At 61.0% G+C, this 15659-nt stretch overlaps 5 protein-coding genes across 5 annotated transcripts; 4 read left to right on the forward strand and 1 right to left on the reverse strand.

Moving 5' to 3' along the window:
* Window positions 1–2235: 2235 nt before the first annotated feature.
* MNEG_1875 (hypothetical protein) lies at window positions 2236–3275 on the reverse strand (the record flags this gene model as incomplete). The annotated part of the gene is made up of 2 exons (XM_014049647.1): window positions 2236–2866; window positions 3148–3275. 2 exons carry the CDS (start codon window positions 3273–3275, stop codon window positions 2236–2238), a joined length of 759 nt encoding a protein of 252 aa, XP_013905101.1.
* A 1692-nt stretch (window positions 3276–4967) lies between these two features.
* On the forward strand, window positions 4968–5253 carry MNEG_1876 (hypothetical protein; the record flags this gene model as incomplete). Its single annotated transcript, XM_014049648.1, has 2 exons — window positions 4968–5063; window positions 5101–5253. The coding sequence occupies 2 exons, from the start codon at window positions 4968–4970 to the stop codon at window positions 5251–5253; spliced, it is 249 nt and encodes an 82-aa protein (XP_013905102.1).
* A 109-nt stretch (window positions 5254–5362) lies between these two features.
* MNEG_1877 (hypothetical protein) lies at window positions 5363–6727 on the forward strand (the record flags this gene model as incomplete). The annotated part of the gene is made up of 5 exons (XM_014049649.1): window positions 5363–5377; window positions 5519–5737; window positions 5981–6144; window positions 6295–6492; window positions 6640–6727. The coding sequence occupies 5 exons, from the start codon at window positions 5363–5365 to the stop codon at window positions 6725–6727; spliced, it is 684 nt and encodes a 227-aa protein (XP_013905103.1).
* Window positions 6728–10712: 3985 nt separating this feature from the next.
* Window positions 10713–12086, forward strand: MNEG_1878 (hypothetical protein; the record flags this gene model as incomplete). Its single annotated transcript, XM_014049650.1, has 4 exons — window positions 10713–10765; window positions 10928–11354; window positions 11583–11761; window positions 11960–12086. The coding sequence occupies 4 exons, from the start codon at window positions 10713–10715 to the stop codon at window positions 12084–12086; spliced, it is 786 nt and encodes a 261-aa protein (XP_013905104.1).
* A 1772-nt stretch (window positions 12087–13858) lies between these two features.
* On the forward strand, window positions 13859–15312 carry MNEG_1879 (hypothetical protein; the record flags this gene model as incomplete). Its single annotated transcript, XM_014049651.1, has 3 exons — window positions 13859–13878; window positions 14219–15069; window positions 15248–15312. 3 exons carry the CDS (start codon window positions 13859–13861, stop codon window positions 15310–15312), a joined length of 936 nt encoding a protein of 311 aa, XP_013905105.1.
* Between the last annotated feature and the right edge of the window lie 347 nt (window positions 15313–15659).

Here is a 15659-nt window from a genome sequence, read left to right on the forward strand (position 1 = left end):
TCTGGATGGCCGACAAGAACGGTGACAAGACAGCACCAGCCTTTCGCATTGGCTCCGTAGCAGATCCGTAAGCGGCACCTACCCCAGCCGACAGCGAGCTCTGCCGGCTGCCTCCACTGCCTTGTGCCACGATCTGCTGCAGCTGTATGCCTGCCAGTGAATTGAGCAAGGCTGGCGAGCCTAAGTGGTAGTTCCGCCTGCCTCCAACGCTTCCGCTCCTCTGCTGCACCCCGTTGGGCGCCCCGCCATTGACAACAACAGCGGCTGCGCTGCAGTCGCCACTGCCACCCTCTGCACTGCCTTCTGACGAGGCGGCAGAGTGTCTGCTGCTCCTCCTGCTGAGACCCTCTGATGGCTGCACTTGGAGGAGCCGCACCGCTGAGCAATTCAACCCGGCAGCAATTGCCGATGGAGCAGCTGGAGCGCCAGCGAGCTTGCCTCCGACAGATAGTCCAAGCTGGACCCCGACCATGGCGCGCAGGCTACTGCTTGCCGCCTGCAGGTCGAGCACACTGGGCGGTGGGGCGCGCGCCGCCGAGTGGGCGTCCACCTCCTCCTCCAGCGCAGTGCGCAGCGCTTCAACTGCCACCGCAAGCGCATCTGCCTCGAATTCAAGCGCCGCCCGCAGCTGCCCGCTCACTGCTTCCACAGTCAACACGCTCAGCGGCTGCTGCAGCGCCGCCACAGGGCCGGGGACCGCCGATGCCAAGCCCACACTGATGCCCAAACATCCACTGCAGCCGCCGGCCGCACGCTTTTTTGCACTGCCCGTGCGCTCCGTAATGGCATCGCCGCGCTCCCAGCTGCCCCAGGATGCGGCAGTGCTTGGTCGGCTGCTGGCGGTTGACGGCCGTGAAGACGACGATGCCTACAAAGCAAGGGATGGCCATTGAAGCATGCACAGCAAGTAGCTGACTTCATAATGAAAGCTGCAGTGTTCTGCGGCCAGTTTTCAGAGCTCCCTGTTGCGATAGGAGTCGCCAAGCTGCCAAAAATGCGCTCCAGAGCACCCTCCACACAACGCTCGCGAGCCCTACCCGCGAGACTGCCGCAACATAGCTGGCGACACTGCTCTCGCGGCTGGGCAGGCGCGCCGACACGGCGGGAGCCAGTGACACTCCCACCGGCGCTCCTGACGCTGCGCCTTTTGGCTGCTGCAGTTGCTGCAGCAGCATGATAATTTCAGCTTCCAGCTGTTGATGAAGGTCGCAACGGCACATCGAATCAATTTGCAGCACAGGTGCAAGGAAGGAGGCTGCTCACGAGAGGTGGTTTATTGCAGGCTACTTGAAAGTGGAACCATCACGATGATGGCACCACCCTCCCTAACAATCCTGATATACCTCCACCCACCATGCGCCGCTGCGGGCTACTGCACAGTGTCAGACGCTGCAGGGCCACTGCGTTGGAGGCCGCCACTCCGTCCAGCAGCTCCGCCAGAGCCACCGCCTCCTGGTGGGCCTCCTCGTTCGCGCGAATCAGGTCACGCCCAACCACGCGTGCAACCTGTATGTGTGCGAGTTTTGCATTATTGGCTGCTGCGGTTGCAACACATGCTGCGGTTTTACGCGTCATATGTAAGCGCACCACCTTGTGGCCGCTCACCGCACCATCAGCGCTGCTGCGTCAGCAGCACGCGGGCAACTGCGCACCTCCTCCTGCTCCGCGGCTGGGACATGCAGCTTTATAACGTCCCAAATCAGCGGCTGAATACCGCTGGACTGTAGATCGCCCATCTCCAGACGCGAGTCAAACTCCGTACGTCTACAGAGAGCGGCGCAGATGATGATTGCGAACGAAAATAATGACGCTGAGAAAAGTCACCAAGGTGTGGCGATGCATACGACACTTTACGACACTTTTTCGACGACACTGCATGGTGTCGCCACGCACTGCACAACAGATGCGGCGATGCGAGGCAGGAGGTGCGTGCATTGCAGCGCGATGCTGGTGCTCATCAGACGTGCCCTGGGTCCAGTGCTTTGGGCGTGCGCGACCCATACAGTTGTTCCCGCAGCGACTCGACAAGATAGAGTGAAAACAACCAAATTCAGTCGTAACCCATGCGCCCCGCGGCCGGCGCATACTCCCCCCCCCCCGCCGCTTGACATACACAGTTGATGGTAGAGTTACAAAACGGGGTGTGCTTGTGCTGTGTTGTCCAGCAAAGCAGCCGCTGTGATTGTCATTGCAAGAACCATACGGTGGTGTGGACGGTTCCTACGCAGCACTCCCTCAAAGCTCCTGCTGCAAGCTGGGTGGGCCCGGTCGCCGCCGTTGCTGCTGCTGCTCCTGCCGGCCACCGCTCGTCGCGCCATTGGATGCTGGCGACTGCTTTTCCAGCAGCGTGCCGCCCTCACACGCCACAGGCTGGTCGTCACTGGCAAAGCACTCTCGCCCGCCCAGCTTCACAGCGTACGAGGCGTCAATTGCCGTAATCGCGTCGGCCAGCCATTGCCCCTGCACACCATGCTCCGCCCACACTTCCACCCGGCCCTCCGCCAGCTCGACTGTTGCGTTGCGCACGCCGGGCAGTGCGGCCACGCTGCCCCGGATGCGCGCGGCACACGCTTGGCAGCGCATCCCGTCCACATCGACGCGCCACCGCACAATTGCTGGGTCCCGCTGCACGGCTGGGTGGCCGCCGCCGTGCGGCAGGGACATGTGGCGAAGCAGGTCCTGCAGCGAGCCCTGACGGTTGATAACGCTCAGTGCGTCTTCACTGAAGGTCAGCAGTACGGAGCAAACCACCGTGCCGATGGTGCGGCGGTTGACGCCGTGGCGCGCGAGAAGCAGTGCCAGCATGCCGGCTGTCAGCACGCGCAGTAGATTGCGGTACGGCTTGAACACGCTGAAGCCCGCACAGCTGAAGTGGGCGGTTAGGGTAGAGGTGTATGCAGGGTGAGGTTACAGGAGTAGTGCGGCACCTTCGACCGTGCGGCACACCGCAGCGGGGAGCCAAAGCACATGCACGCGCGCGTGTGGCATGTGTGTGTGCGCGTGCGCGTGCGCGTGTGTGTGTGTGTGTGGGGGGGGGGGGATGGGGAACGCACCCGGACACCCAAATGCAAATATGCATATGATGCGCCGTTGTTGAAACTGCTCGACTGCCCCCAATGAGCGCCGTTGCGGCGGCAGCCAACTCACCCTACAGACAGCGAGTTGAGCACCAGCTGGACGATGCAGCAACTGGACGACAGCAGGCCCCCGGTCAGCGCCCCCAGCACCACTGCTAGATCCGTCCTGGCTGCTGCGCCCCTCTTAGCAACTGCCATGGGGCCCATCGGCGCCTCGATGCACGCGTGCGACGTGTTGCGGTCAGGGAGCGCGCAGCAGCAAGGTGCTGGGCAGTCGTGCCAATTCAATATCGGTGACAACTACCAGGAAGTACGAGTATCACGCCCGCTTCAGCCCTAACTCGCGGCCGCTGGCACGTGCGGATGCAGGACTAGGGTGTCGAGCGGATGGTTCGATCTCTCTGGCGCAAATCTTGCAGAGAACAGGGGATACAATTATACTGACCGTATTGTGCGACAACGGCACGATACCAGAAGCTTTGAGGGGAAGTGTTTGTTTCGACTGGGGACAGCAGGCTGACATGACAGTGACGACCCAGTGAGAGCGCAAGGTTGTCAACCTTGCATCAGATGCAAGGTGTGAATGCAATGGCGCATGCTGTCATAGACTCTCACCTACATGTGCATATCAAGGAGACAAGGAAGGAAGGCAGAGACTGGCAAGTCTCAATCACAGTTGCACACGTCACTGGTCGCGGTGAGCTTGTGTGCACCATGCGTGCTTCGGAGCGCGCTCTCACAGCACACGCACATCCGGTCGGTGCCAACCGCATGCCTGACGCGATGGCATTTATGCTCGCCAGCATGCCATGGGAGGCCAATACAGTGAGGTTGGGGCTTGCAGCCTGCCCAAGTTGTGCACCGATGTGGCGCAAGGCACATGTGAATTGGTCACAAATAACACACACACACACACACACACAGACACACACACACACACACACACACACAGAGTCCGCCGATTATCAGCTAAGCTACCGTGTTGTGTTTCCACTGGTCGCGCTCCGGGTTGACCGCTCAAGTCGCACCCGGCATTGCGCATGTACATGTCCTGCACGCTCTTGCACAGCTACGTGCAGATCTACCAATGGAACACAACAACATAACCTCAGCCAGCCTGTGGCACTCGCCTGGCCGTTTGCCCCCCTGGTTGCCGTTGCGCCATCGCGCTGCGACAGCGTCTGTGCTGCGACCCGCAGCAAAACAAGGCCTTGCCAGCACCGGTGCGTGCGTCCAATCGCGTATGATTTGATTCTTGGATGTTTGTCAAGACGGGATCTCTTGTCACGCTCGTTTTTACGGCGTGTCGTTCGTTCCCTTCTTTCATTCTTTCATTTCACGGCAAGGTATCAAGACCGCCATTTGAACGCCCTACAGCAGCCTTTTAAAAGGCCACAAACGCACCTTGGAACAATGTACGCATCCAGCTTAGGCCGCTGCCGGGCTTCGTGCTCTCACCATAGCCGGGGCGTGCCACGGCAAGCACAAGCCCCCACAGCCAGGCCTGTTCGTGCAAGGGCCAGCAGCTCTTCAGGAGTGGTTGAAAAAGATCAGCCAGCATGGACGGGTGAGCTGCGGCGATTTGCGCACAACCAGAGACTGCTGCACTGCCGCAAGCGCGCACCGCTCATTGGTGCGGATCGCGTTCCAATGTGGTGCGTGGCAGCAGGGCTTTGACGGCTTCAGCAGATCTGGCTTCAGGGAACAAACATTAACGAAAGCGTTGCATAATCACAGCGAGGGGTTGCTCCTGTGTCTGGGCGCAAGCGGTCCAAGCGTCCGCAGCGCTGCTGCCGTGCTTCTGACGGCCGCTCCCTGCTCTCCACAGGCGACCGTCTCCTGTCGCAGGTGGTCAACCTGATGATCAGTACACCACCAGTCTGGGAGGTGATGAAGTACTTTGCCAAGTCGGCCATGAAGAACACCGCCACCAAGAAGGGCGTCAACTGGGACGCTTACAAGGACAGCATACTCAACAACCCTGAGGTGCGCGCGTGATATTAGTGGGGTGTGCCCCATTCAGCAGCAGCAGCAGCAGCAGCAGCAGCAGCAGCAGCAGCAGCAGCAGCAGCAGCAGCAGCAGCAGCAGCAGCGGCGGCGGCAGCAGCAGCAGCAGCAGCAGCAGCGGCAGCAGCAGCGGCAGCAGCAGCGGCAGCAGCGGCAGCAGCAGCAGTGATGACGACGGGGCCGGCGGCCTCGGCTGTGGCAGCACCACCCTAAGCAGTGGCAGCAGATTCACGACTGCGTGCTTTCACTATAGCGAGCTGTGCACACGCATGATTACAATGGCACTTGAGCTTGTGCCGGGTGTGTCTGCAGTGCTTGCCCAAGCAAAATTGCGCAGCTACTTTCACGATTCATATAGAGTTCAACATGCGTCCCGCCTCTCCGGTGGATTTGGCCGGCTGCCTGCCGCCCCTCCTGCCCTGCTGCCCCCGAAGCTTGAGGTGCTGCGGCAGCAGTTGGAGACCCCCGGGCTGGCGTACCCAGATTACTACCTCAAGCCCTTCCACACCTACACCAACGGCAACCTGGAGTGGCTTGCGGCGGCGGAGGTGCGGCCGGCGTCCACTGTCATTGCGTGCCGCACGTTCAAGGAGATGGACGACGCTGCAGCCGCAGAGGAGCGTCTCAGGCAGGGCATCACACGCACAATGAGGGTGGGTTGGGCTGGGGGCTGAGAAGAGCGACGGAGCACAAGGACCAGTGTGGGGCCGGGAGCCAAGTCGGGCAGCAGGTCGAGAGGGCGGGTGCAAGGGGCCGGGGTTTTGACTTGCAGCCTGCTGAGTGTCGCCCTCTGGCCCAATTACCCCAAAGGCAAGGTGCTTTGAGCTTTCGTGCCCGCTCGCGCGCACACCCTCGGCATGCATTGCGACCACAACCCACCTTCCTCTCGCCGACAGACCGACCTCATTCGCCGCGGGCTGCCAGAGCCAGCGGCCATCCTGGACGTCGGCTGCAGCACCGGCATCAGCACGCGCTGGCTGGCGGCGGAGTTCCCGGGGGCAGCCATCACAGGCCTGGACGCCAGCGCATACTTTCTTGCGGTGGCGGAGTTCGAGCAGCGGTGAGGGCATGGTGGACAGGGGTGTGCCCCCCAAGGCGACTGGAGGATGGGCCTCGATCACTTGCAAGGACCATGCGAAGCAGCCACGGGCACGCTGGAGCGCCTCACCCCTGAACTGCTTCAATGCGCACGTGGTTTGTGCCCCTGCAGGCAAAACCCCCTTCCTGGCGGCCGGCGCATAACCTACGAGCACGGCCTGGCGGAGGCAACGCGCTACCCCGATGCCAGCTGGGACATGGTGGCGTTCCAGTTCATTGCCCACGAGTGCCCCCAGGCCGCGCTGCATGCCTTTGTGCAGGAGGCGCGCCGCATCCTCAAGCCGGGCGGCGTCATGGTGTTTGTGGACAAGTGAGCGTCTGGGCAGACCCTTTGCTCGAGCAGGGCGCCTGGCAAGGTATCGCTGGTGCCGCACACCTGTGTACCGCACACCCACTTACTTTTCCTGCATGCCACTTGGCTGGTCGCTTGTTGTCTTGGCACCAGCAACCCCCGCAGCAAGACGATCCAGAACCTGCCGCCGGCGCTCTTCACCCTCATGAAGAGCACGGGTGAGGCTGTTGCTTGCCTGTTGGGCCACGTGTGATTTACGATACAGGGATCCACGCGTTTCTTGGTTGCCTTGCCAGGGGTCAACGTTGCTGCTGTGATTGCAGCCCCCCTGATTGTTTGGAACAGCCTTCATCCCTACCCTGCTGCCTCCGCTCTACTGCACACTTCCGGCAACCAGATCAATCCAAACTTCCTTGCTTTCGCGCCACAACCTCCAGAGCCGTGGTCTGATGAGTACTACTCTTTTGACCTGGAGGAGGCCATGAGGGCAGCGGGGCTGGAGGGAGTGTACACGGCAGAGGCAGATCACAGGCACAGGGCTGTTTTTGGCGCTGTGCCACGCGCGTGACGTTGGAGCGTGTGCCTGCTTTGCCTTTTGTGCTTGAGCGGTGAGGTGTGTTGCATTTGTCGTCCCATTGTGCTTGTTTGATTGTGTGGTTTTTTTCTTCAAGTGCCTGGACCCACAGTGGCCCCGGTAAATACAACACACACTGCCAGGAGTGTTTTGTGACGATTGCACGTGAGGCTTGAGACAAACTTTCAAAGCATCTTTGTGAGGGTGGTAGCCCCTGCGTAGGATGGACCCCCTGCATCGACTGGAAGTCGCTGCGGTGTCACAGGCCACACCGTTCACAGCACGAGCAGCGGGCCCTCGACATGCTTCCCCGCAATCACCGCAATCACCGCGATTGAAAATGCACCAGTCACATGTAGTATGTGGAGGGTAAGGTGTGGGTTTCAAAAAATTGAGGGAAACCCCAGCCCAGTGTGGGGAAGATCCAAGCAGGCATGTCCTGCCCATGTTGGTCGTCCGGGCGCTGGTTTCCTTCGCCGAAGAGCCGGTGACTACTCTGTCTTTGGACTGTCACTATCATATGTAGCATATGCGTCAAGCACAGACGGAGTGTCAGCTGTGGTTGTAGATCGCAGCCTTGAACTCTATCGATCATGCTGAGTCGTTGAGCTGGGCCGTTCGAGATAAATCAGGCTTGTCACGATCACAACATCTGAGCTTTCACTGCAGACCGGGAACGCCCTTATATCAACGCGACATTGCTGGACCAAGCACTTCGGTCGGCTTTGACACATGGCAGCAGATGCGCAGCGAATGGGCTCGCCGCCATCGCCCTCTGACAAAGAGACGCTGGTGTGGATCGACTGCGACGCTGGAATTGACGACGCCCAGGCGCTGCTGCTGGCCCTTTCGCTGCCACGCGTGCGTGTCATTGCCATCAGCTGCGTCGCAGGCAATGCCTCGCTCCCAAAAGTGGCAGTCAACGTGGGCCGCGTGCTGGCCCTCTGCGGGCGTGATGACATACCTATATATCTGGGTGCAGCTGAGCCACTGGTGGCTGCACACACAACATATGAGGCCACATTCCACGGGGATGACGGTCTAGGGGATGGTGAGTGCTGACGGCGTTGTTTGTGTGTGCTGGGCTGATTGGCTGCTGGGGGCCCAGGGCGAAGCCATGTAAGGGACGGGGAGATGGCTACATGAGCAGGCTGTGAGCTGAGACAGGGTTGTGTGTTTTCTTCTCGTGTCAAAACTGCTCACGTGTTGGCCCGATCCTGGCCTCAACCACTGCATCCAGTGCCAGACATCTCTCCGGCGGCGACCGCGCGACTGCGAAAGCCCGAGCTCGGCGCAACTGCCTGCGGGGCGCTGCTGCGCGCCGCATCTGACTACATGGGGCGCCTGCACCTGGTGGCGCTGGGGCCCCTTACCAATGTGGCACTGGCCTGCCAACTGGACCCTTCCCTGCCCTCGCGACTGGCCAGCTTCACAGTGATGGGGGCCGCCGAGGCCGTCGGCAACATCACGCCCAGTAAGTCGCGTGATTGCCGCGGCCTGCATGGTGCATGCTGAAGCTTACCTTGTGTGCTCCTTTACCCGACGCGCGATTTGAGCGATCGGTGATGAAGCTATTCTACTTGACATCTCAATGTTTGGTCGCGTTCCACCCACAGCAACCCGCCCTCGCTTTCCCACCTTGTTTCCTGTCACCCTTCTGCCAGCTGCCGAGTTCAATGTGTATGCCGGTGCGTGCAACGGCCCACTGCGGTTTGGGGAACACCACTCCGCGCAAGCACACCTGTCGGCTCGAGGATTTCGTGCTGGGTGCTGACACACAGGATCAGCGAGCCCCGCCCTCCTTGCCCCAGGTCCCCATTCACCCCTCTCCTTGCAGACCCCGAGGCTGCACACATGGTGCTGGTCAAGTTTCCCCTCACCCATATCGTGTCCTGGGAGGCCTCCATACGCTCGGCACTGCCCTGGAACTGGGTCGAGGGGAAGTGGCTTGCGCACGGCACTGCCAAGGCAGCATTCCTTGCATCCATTATGAAATTCGGCCTTGACACTTGGCGCACTATGTTTGCGGAGGGCTGGAGCGCCTGTGACGGTGCGGCTGAATTGTTGTTTGGGTTCAACATGCCACAAGGATATTGGGACCCTACCCCCATGCCAGCTGTGCCGTGACCGTGGCTGTCAATCACTGCTGTTGCCCCCACTGGCTGGCACCGGGGATGCATCACTTATGACCACGCCTTCAAACTGTCCAAACCTCGCACATGTACACCCTGCTGTGTTTCTGACCTGCCCGGACCTCGCCCACGCATACCCTTGTGTGATTCTGCGTGTCCTTCAGCTCTGGCGGTGGCAGTAGCTCTGCGGCCTGAACTCGTGCTGACCTCAAAGGTGAGACAGGTAGATCAAATTGATGTCATTATAAAAACTGCATGCAACTCCAGCTGTTTGTCATATGCCTGGGTTTGACAGGTTGGTGTATGCCACTTTATGACAACGTACTTCCGACGGACCGGAAATTCCAATCTTCAGGATGTGTTTTGTGATGTGGAGCTGAGAGGCACTCTGACACGGGGCATGGCCGTCTTTGATTGGTGCGTGCAAGGCGGTGCAGGCGGTTGAAGGGAGGGTGCATGTGATTACAAAGGAAGGGTTCGTGATACTGCGATGGCTGAGGGCCCTGTTAACCATGACCAAGGGGGTTGTTGCCTCCCGCTTGACGAACTGATAGCTACTGCCAGTGTGTGAAGTGACCGCCTGGACACTCCCGGCGAGCACGCGAGCCCTCCCATCCACGCAGGAACGGCGTTCTCAAGCAGCGGCCAAACGTGCGGCTTGTAGGTAGCGTTGACCAGGAGAAATATCAGCGCCTGCTGCTCAACGCCCTGGAGTGACATTGATATTGCCGTGCATCGCGTAGCTGGGGCGCATGGACCAAGGCTGTTGGGTTTACTTTGACACACGCGCACATACAGTGTTTGTGTCCCGCTTTGGACTGCACCATGCATGTTTTCATTGCGGACGGCGCCATCTTGCTCTTGGGGTAACGTTCAAGCCACACTGCTCTTTTTTCAAGCGGCGGGGGGGGGGGGCGGGGGGTCAGCGCCAAGCACTTTTTGTGTCTGGTTCGTCAGGACAGCAACATTTGACATCTCAAACTGCAGGTTTGGTTGTGCAACCAACTTGACTTCGGTCGACAACTTCCAGTGGGTGTGTCATCTGCTTAATCAAAATGCTGAGTTTGTTTTTCGACTGGCCGCGCCCAACTGCGCCAGTCAACAAAGTAGCTCGAGCTGCAGCAGGGGGCCAACTAAGGGCAGTGCCAAGGTCAAAGCGCACAAAGGCCCTCTGCACCCGCTCATTACTGTTTGGGTTGAAAAACAATTGACCAAGTATCCACGACGTCACCAATAACACACTGCAGACGGCTCGATTGCAACCACCGAGCATTCTGCACCCTCGTCTCGACATGGGAAGCCAGTTGTGCGATCCGGAGGCGACGATTGGCCTGTCAGACCTTCCAGAAGAGGCAATTGTGCAAATTTTAAGGTCGGGGGGCGCTCGCGGCCACAGTTGGGGATTTCGCTCTTTCAGCACCGACGAGTCAGCACGAGCAGGGCTGCGCTGATGAAGCCCGTATTCCGACCGGCCTCCATGCAGGCTTTTAGATGCTCGCCAGGCATCGGCACTGCTGGTGCAGGACCGGAGGATGAGGGTTCTTGCCGGCGACTCCGCCCTGTGGCGATCGCTGGCGCAGGAACGGTGGGTGGCTTGTGCGCCTGCAGCCCCTCTGCAAGCGATGCATCGGCCTCGCCTGGCCCCTTAACTTTGATGTGACTGTCTTATTCGGCCAATTGAGGGCCATGAGCGCACGTGTGCGCGTTCTTGACAGGCGAATGCGTTCCTCGCCGGCCTGCTGCGCAGGTGGCCAGGTTGCAGCGCTGCACACTACGGCGGCGACTGGCACCGTCTCTACCGCTGCCGGGCGTCCCTGCCCGCCGACTTTGTGCGTGAGGCGGACCGCTACCACGCGCTCACGTTGCGCGCATCGAGCGGCGTGGTGCGGCTAAACTCGTCCAGCGTGCGCGACGGTGGCGCGGCAGCTGGCGCCAGCGGCAGCAGCTGCGGCGCGGGCCCCGGGTCGCCTTCCAAGGCCAACGTGTACGGGTTCAGTGCCGCCCCCCACTGCAACATGGCCGGCATGCTGCTGGAGGAGGCCATGCAGGCGGTGTTCACGGTCGGCCTCGCGCTCTCCGCGGGCGCCAACACCGCTGTGCGGCGCGGAGAGGCGGCAGCGGAGCTGGCGCGGTTTCGCGAGGATGCGGCCTGGTGGCTGGCCCACAGGCCCGAGGTAGGCGCAGCGTGCATCACTCGTGATGTATTGTGTGTTGTGTGTGTGTGTGTGTGAGTGGGCGCGTGAGAGTCTGTGTGTGCACGCCCGCTTTTTGCAAAACGAGCCAGCAACAGACAGACCCACGCGAGGGCGAGTGCATGTTATGAGAGCGACCCTGTACGGCCGCAGCCTTGAGCTGCTGGGCCCGCGCAGGCTCAACCAACAGCTGCTGCCGCTGACCTGCAGGTAGTTGTGCGCTTCGTGCGCCGCGCGTGCGACGCGCTTCGCGAGTACGACATGTGGGGCAGCGGCTTCAGCTCATGGCCGGACGTGCCCTGGCGGCGCAGCGCGTTGCAGTTTGTGCTGGACCAGCCCCTGGGCCCCGACAGCGGCGTCTGCATCAGCGTCACAGACCGCCTGCAGCGGTGCGTGTGGAACGTTTGCAGGGGCTCCCTGCAGGGCCTGGGTGGTGGTGATGCTCTTGACGTGCGGGACTCTGTCGGATGCCGAGCACCGATTTTATGCAATCCCCGGCTTGCCGCCTGTCGTCCTTCCCAGATCCTGTTGCACCACATCTCACCCCCCACCTCGCAACCTGCTCGTCCCCCCCCCTCCCCCCCCAGGGAGGCGTCCTCCCTGGACGCCGCCATCCGTGGCCTCAAGGGCGAGGCCTGCCACCTGGACGTGCGGCGGCCCCAGGGCGTGCCGCGCAGCCACTGGTGGTACTTCATGGACGCCGCGGTGCACTGAGGACCACGCCACGCGCGCGGCGCAGCCAGTTGGCGCGGGAGCCAGATGTCGCCGAGGAAACCCTGTGTCAGCCTGAATATTGGGTGGCGGCGGTGACGGGGAGTTGTTTGGATGTCGCTCGCCCAGGCAGCCCCGTGGCTGCAATAGCATTGCGAGGGACGGCGTTGTGGGGTGTCGCAGGCAGAGGCCTTCGCGGGGGTCAAGGTATCTCTTTTCACCAGCAGGCTTTGGGGTGCAAAGGGTGCTTTCACCCAAATGGGAGGGGCTGGCATATGGAAACCGGGTCAGGACATGGCTCCTGCCTGTCTGATTGATTTGCTTGTTGATCGGTTGTCTGATGTTTTGCTGTCCGGTGGGTTGGATGCTTGATTGTTTGTTTGGATGGTCTTTTGGTCTTTTTGTTGTTTGGTTGTCTGGTCGTATGTTGTTTTGGTTGCTGGGGAGACCGGAACAACCCCAGATGATCACGCAGGTGGATACGAGACTGGGCAGGCCAACAGCAGGATGGTCCGGATGTCCTGGCGGGACCCCACCGCGCTCAAACCACCTTTGTGACGCCTTGCGACAAGCTCTGACTGACTTGACCCTGCTGCCATGAGACATCCCATGTTTACATGATGACGTGGTTTTTTCTGCATCGTGGGCTTTTGCATGCGCCGAGCGGTTTCGAGTGCTTCACAATGTGTATCTTACACCCACATTAGCAGGATTCGCGTCTAGACCTGCCGATCAACATGCAGATCCATTCTTCCACGCTGTGCTTGAGACAATCCCTGTTGACACCCAAGCACGGGCGGGCTGCCAGAGCTTAATCGATCAACGAGCACTGGCCTGAGTCGTTGCGAGCATTCTTCACCGGTAAATGTGTTTCTTTTTGTAACGGGCAAGATGCGTGCCATTGGCCCCCGCCACAGCACGCTAGGCACCCACCTGGCACGCGACAGTCCCCAGCAATACGACCCCGCTGTGCTGCATGCAGAGGGGTGGCCTTACATGCAGCGCTTGTTGTGCTTGTTTCAGGGTGTGCAGTGGATTCTTCAAGGGGCACAGCCAGACACGGAGCACACAGGCTGTGAGCTGTGCGAACCACGCATGGACTGCCACAACTACGCTGGATGGAATGATTGCCTGGTCCGGAACTAGAAGGACTGCAGACTTCTTTTCTGCTGTGCTGTGCACAGTGCGAGGGCCTGCCAATGAAGCTGGGTTTGATATCTCACCATTCTGCGTGCTTACTGACCTGCGAGGGGCTGTTGAGCCGGTGAGAGCCAGCTCCCACTCCTACTGCATGCGTCGCTTGCCAGCCTGCTGGTCACCTCACACCCTTGCCCATCCCTCAAAAGCTAGGCTCCCGCTTTGTTTGGCACCTTCTTCTGGACGCTGAAGCTCGTGAATAGTTTTTCGAAGACCAGCAGCGAACACAACATCCTCCCCGGCACTTCAGATCACACCCTGCGGCGATGCTGGAGGTCTCCGGGGGTCTGCGGGCGCAGCTGAGCTTGGAAGGAGAGCCACTGCTCTACGCTTACCTGGACAAGTCCCCTTGCCCCGCTAACGAGTGCGCACAGAGACGGGTCACTGTGTCCTGCACTAGAAGGCGCCATGTCCCGGCACCGTACTCATGGTGCCTTTCCTGACCTCTATCACTCGTTAGGCTTGACCTTTCATTCGAGTCTTCCCCCAACGAGGGCGTACGTGTGCTGTTCGAGCACCTCAAAGGTGGCGAGGCACTCGGCGCGATCAGACTCGATGGGTACTCCTTTCACCCGGACATGGAGGCAAAGTACAGCAGGTGGGACTAGCTTGTATGGCGTCCACGGCGTCTGACGTCGGCTGTTGCGAGGTCGGGGAGAGGACCAGTGCCCTGAGTCATGCGCGGTGTGCGGTGCGACGACACCGCGTTGCGAGGGCCGTTGCTGCTGTGGCCGCGTGTCCATGCGGCAACAGCATGTTCTGTATTGTACTTGAATAGCCCTCTGGAGGGACTTAGATGTGCAGGTGCTGCTGTTGCTACTGTTGCTACTGTTGCTGCTGCGTGTAGCCTGCAAGCAGCCAGCTTTGCGGCAGTCCGCGTTGGTGTTCTGCACCAGCCAACCATGCTGCCCGCGCTTTCCCCTCTCTTCCCACTGCAGCAAGAAGCGCCGCTACACCTTCAAGCTCCTGAAGCGGCAGCAAGATGTTGGGCGGCTGGATACCACCACTGCAGCGCAAGTGGACCAGCAGCCCCCCTCACCCTGCCCAGGCCAGCCAGCCACGGCGCCTGAAGCCCCTGAAGCCTCTGCAGCCGCAGCCACGCCTGAGTCATCGCCGGAGCCTGAGCTAGCCCAGCCCGATGAGGCAGAAGCCACCAGCGGCGCACCCGTTGCAGAGAGTGCAGCCGCCGCAAAAAAGAAGAAGAAAAAGAACAAAAAGAAAAAGAAGGCGCAGTCCAGTGGCGAGGGCGACGCAAATGCTGCTGCCGCTGGCGAGGATGGGGATGAGGACGAGCGGTTCGAGGACGCCTTGAGCGACACGACAGGCGGCGACGACACCTCAGATCAGCATCCAAATGGGAAGGCGGCAGAGGTGCGGCGTCAGAAGCACGAGCAGCCGCGTGAGCATGAATGTCAGCAGCAGGGGGAGCAGCTGGACGAGCAGCAGCAGGACGAGCAGCGGCAGGAGCAGCAGCAGGAGCAGCGGCAGAAGGCTGAGCAGCAGGAGCAGGAGGCTGAACCGCAGCGGCACGCATCGGCACTGGCGCGGTCACCTTCTGGCCCTGACGGCCTGTTTGACCCCGCGGCATGGGAGTCCTACCTGGCAGGCCCCAAGGCAGCAGGTGTGGCGGCTGCTCTGGCCGACGACACATCAGCAGCCGCGGCATCGGCATCGGCACCTCCGGCACGTGGCCCCTTGCTGCGCGCTGGCCTGGCCAAGCATGCTGTCAAGGGCGAAGACAAATGGGTGCAGGCGATGCGCAACACCTGGCAGCCGGAGGGGTGGCCAGGTGCGGCTTGTCGGCTCTTGGCCAGCATGCAGGTCATGGGCGTGATTGATTTAGCGCTTGCGAGGCGCCCCTAGGGGACGCAGCCAGGCGCCTGCAGTGTGCCTGCCATGCCTTGCTTTCGGCGTCCGGACCTGACCGCCGCTGGGGTGCCCTCCACGACCCCTCTCTTGTCCCGCAGCCGGCGCGGATTTTTCGGCGTTCGGCATCTTTGATGGTGAGCACCCCAGCATAGCTGCTGCCTGATTGGAATTCTGAAAGGGCGCCCTCCTGGTCAGCACAGAAGCTGTGTTCTGCAGGTTCGCACCCCCAAGGAAGCGCCTTGCTTTGGTGCTGTATATTGATATCCACACACAGCATCAAAGCCTCCCCCCTTCCACGCACTCTCGTCACCCCGCAGGTCATGGCGGCAGCGAGTCGTCCTCGTATGCGGCGCGCGCCCTGCTGCAGCAGCAGCTCAAGGACTGTCTCGAGACCTGCTTGGGCAGCGAGCCCAGCGCGGCAGCCGCAGCTGAGGGTGGCGAGGGCGAGGATGAGGACGAGGGGCAGGAAGAGCGCGCGGTGTGGGCGGCGCAGGATGCCCTGATTGAGCG

This window comes from Monoraphidium neglectum, assembly GCF_000611645.1.
Source record: "Monoraphidium neglectum strain SAG 48.87 unplaced genomic scaffold scaffold00198, whole genome shotgun sequence".
Classification (NCBI taxonomy): domain Eukaryota; kingdom Viridiplantae; phylum Chlorophyta; class Chlorophyceae; order Sphaeropleales; family Selenastraceae; genus Monoraphidium; species Monoraphidium neglectum.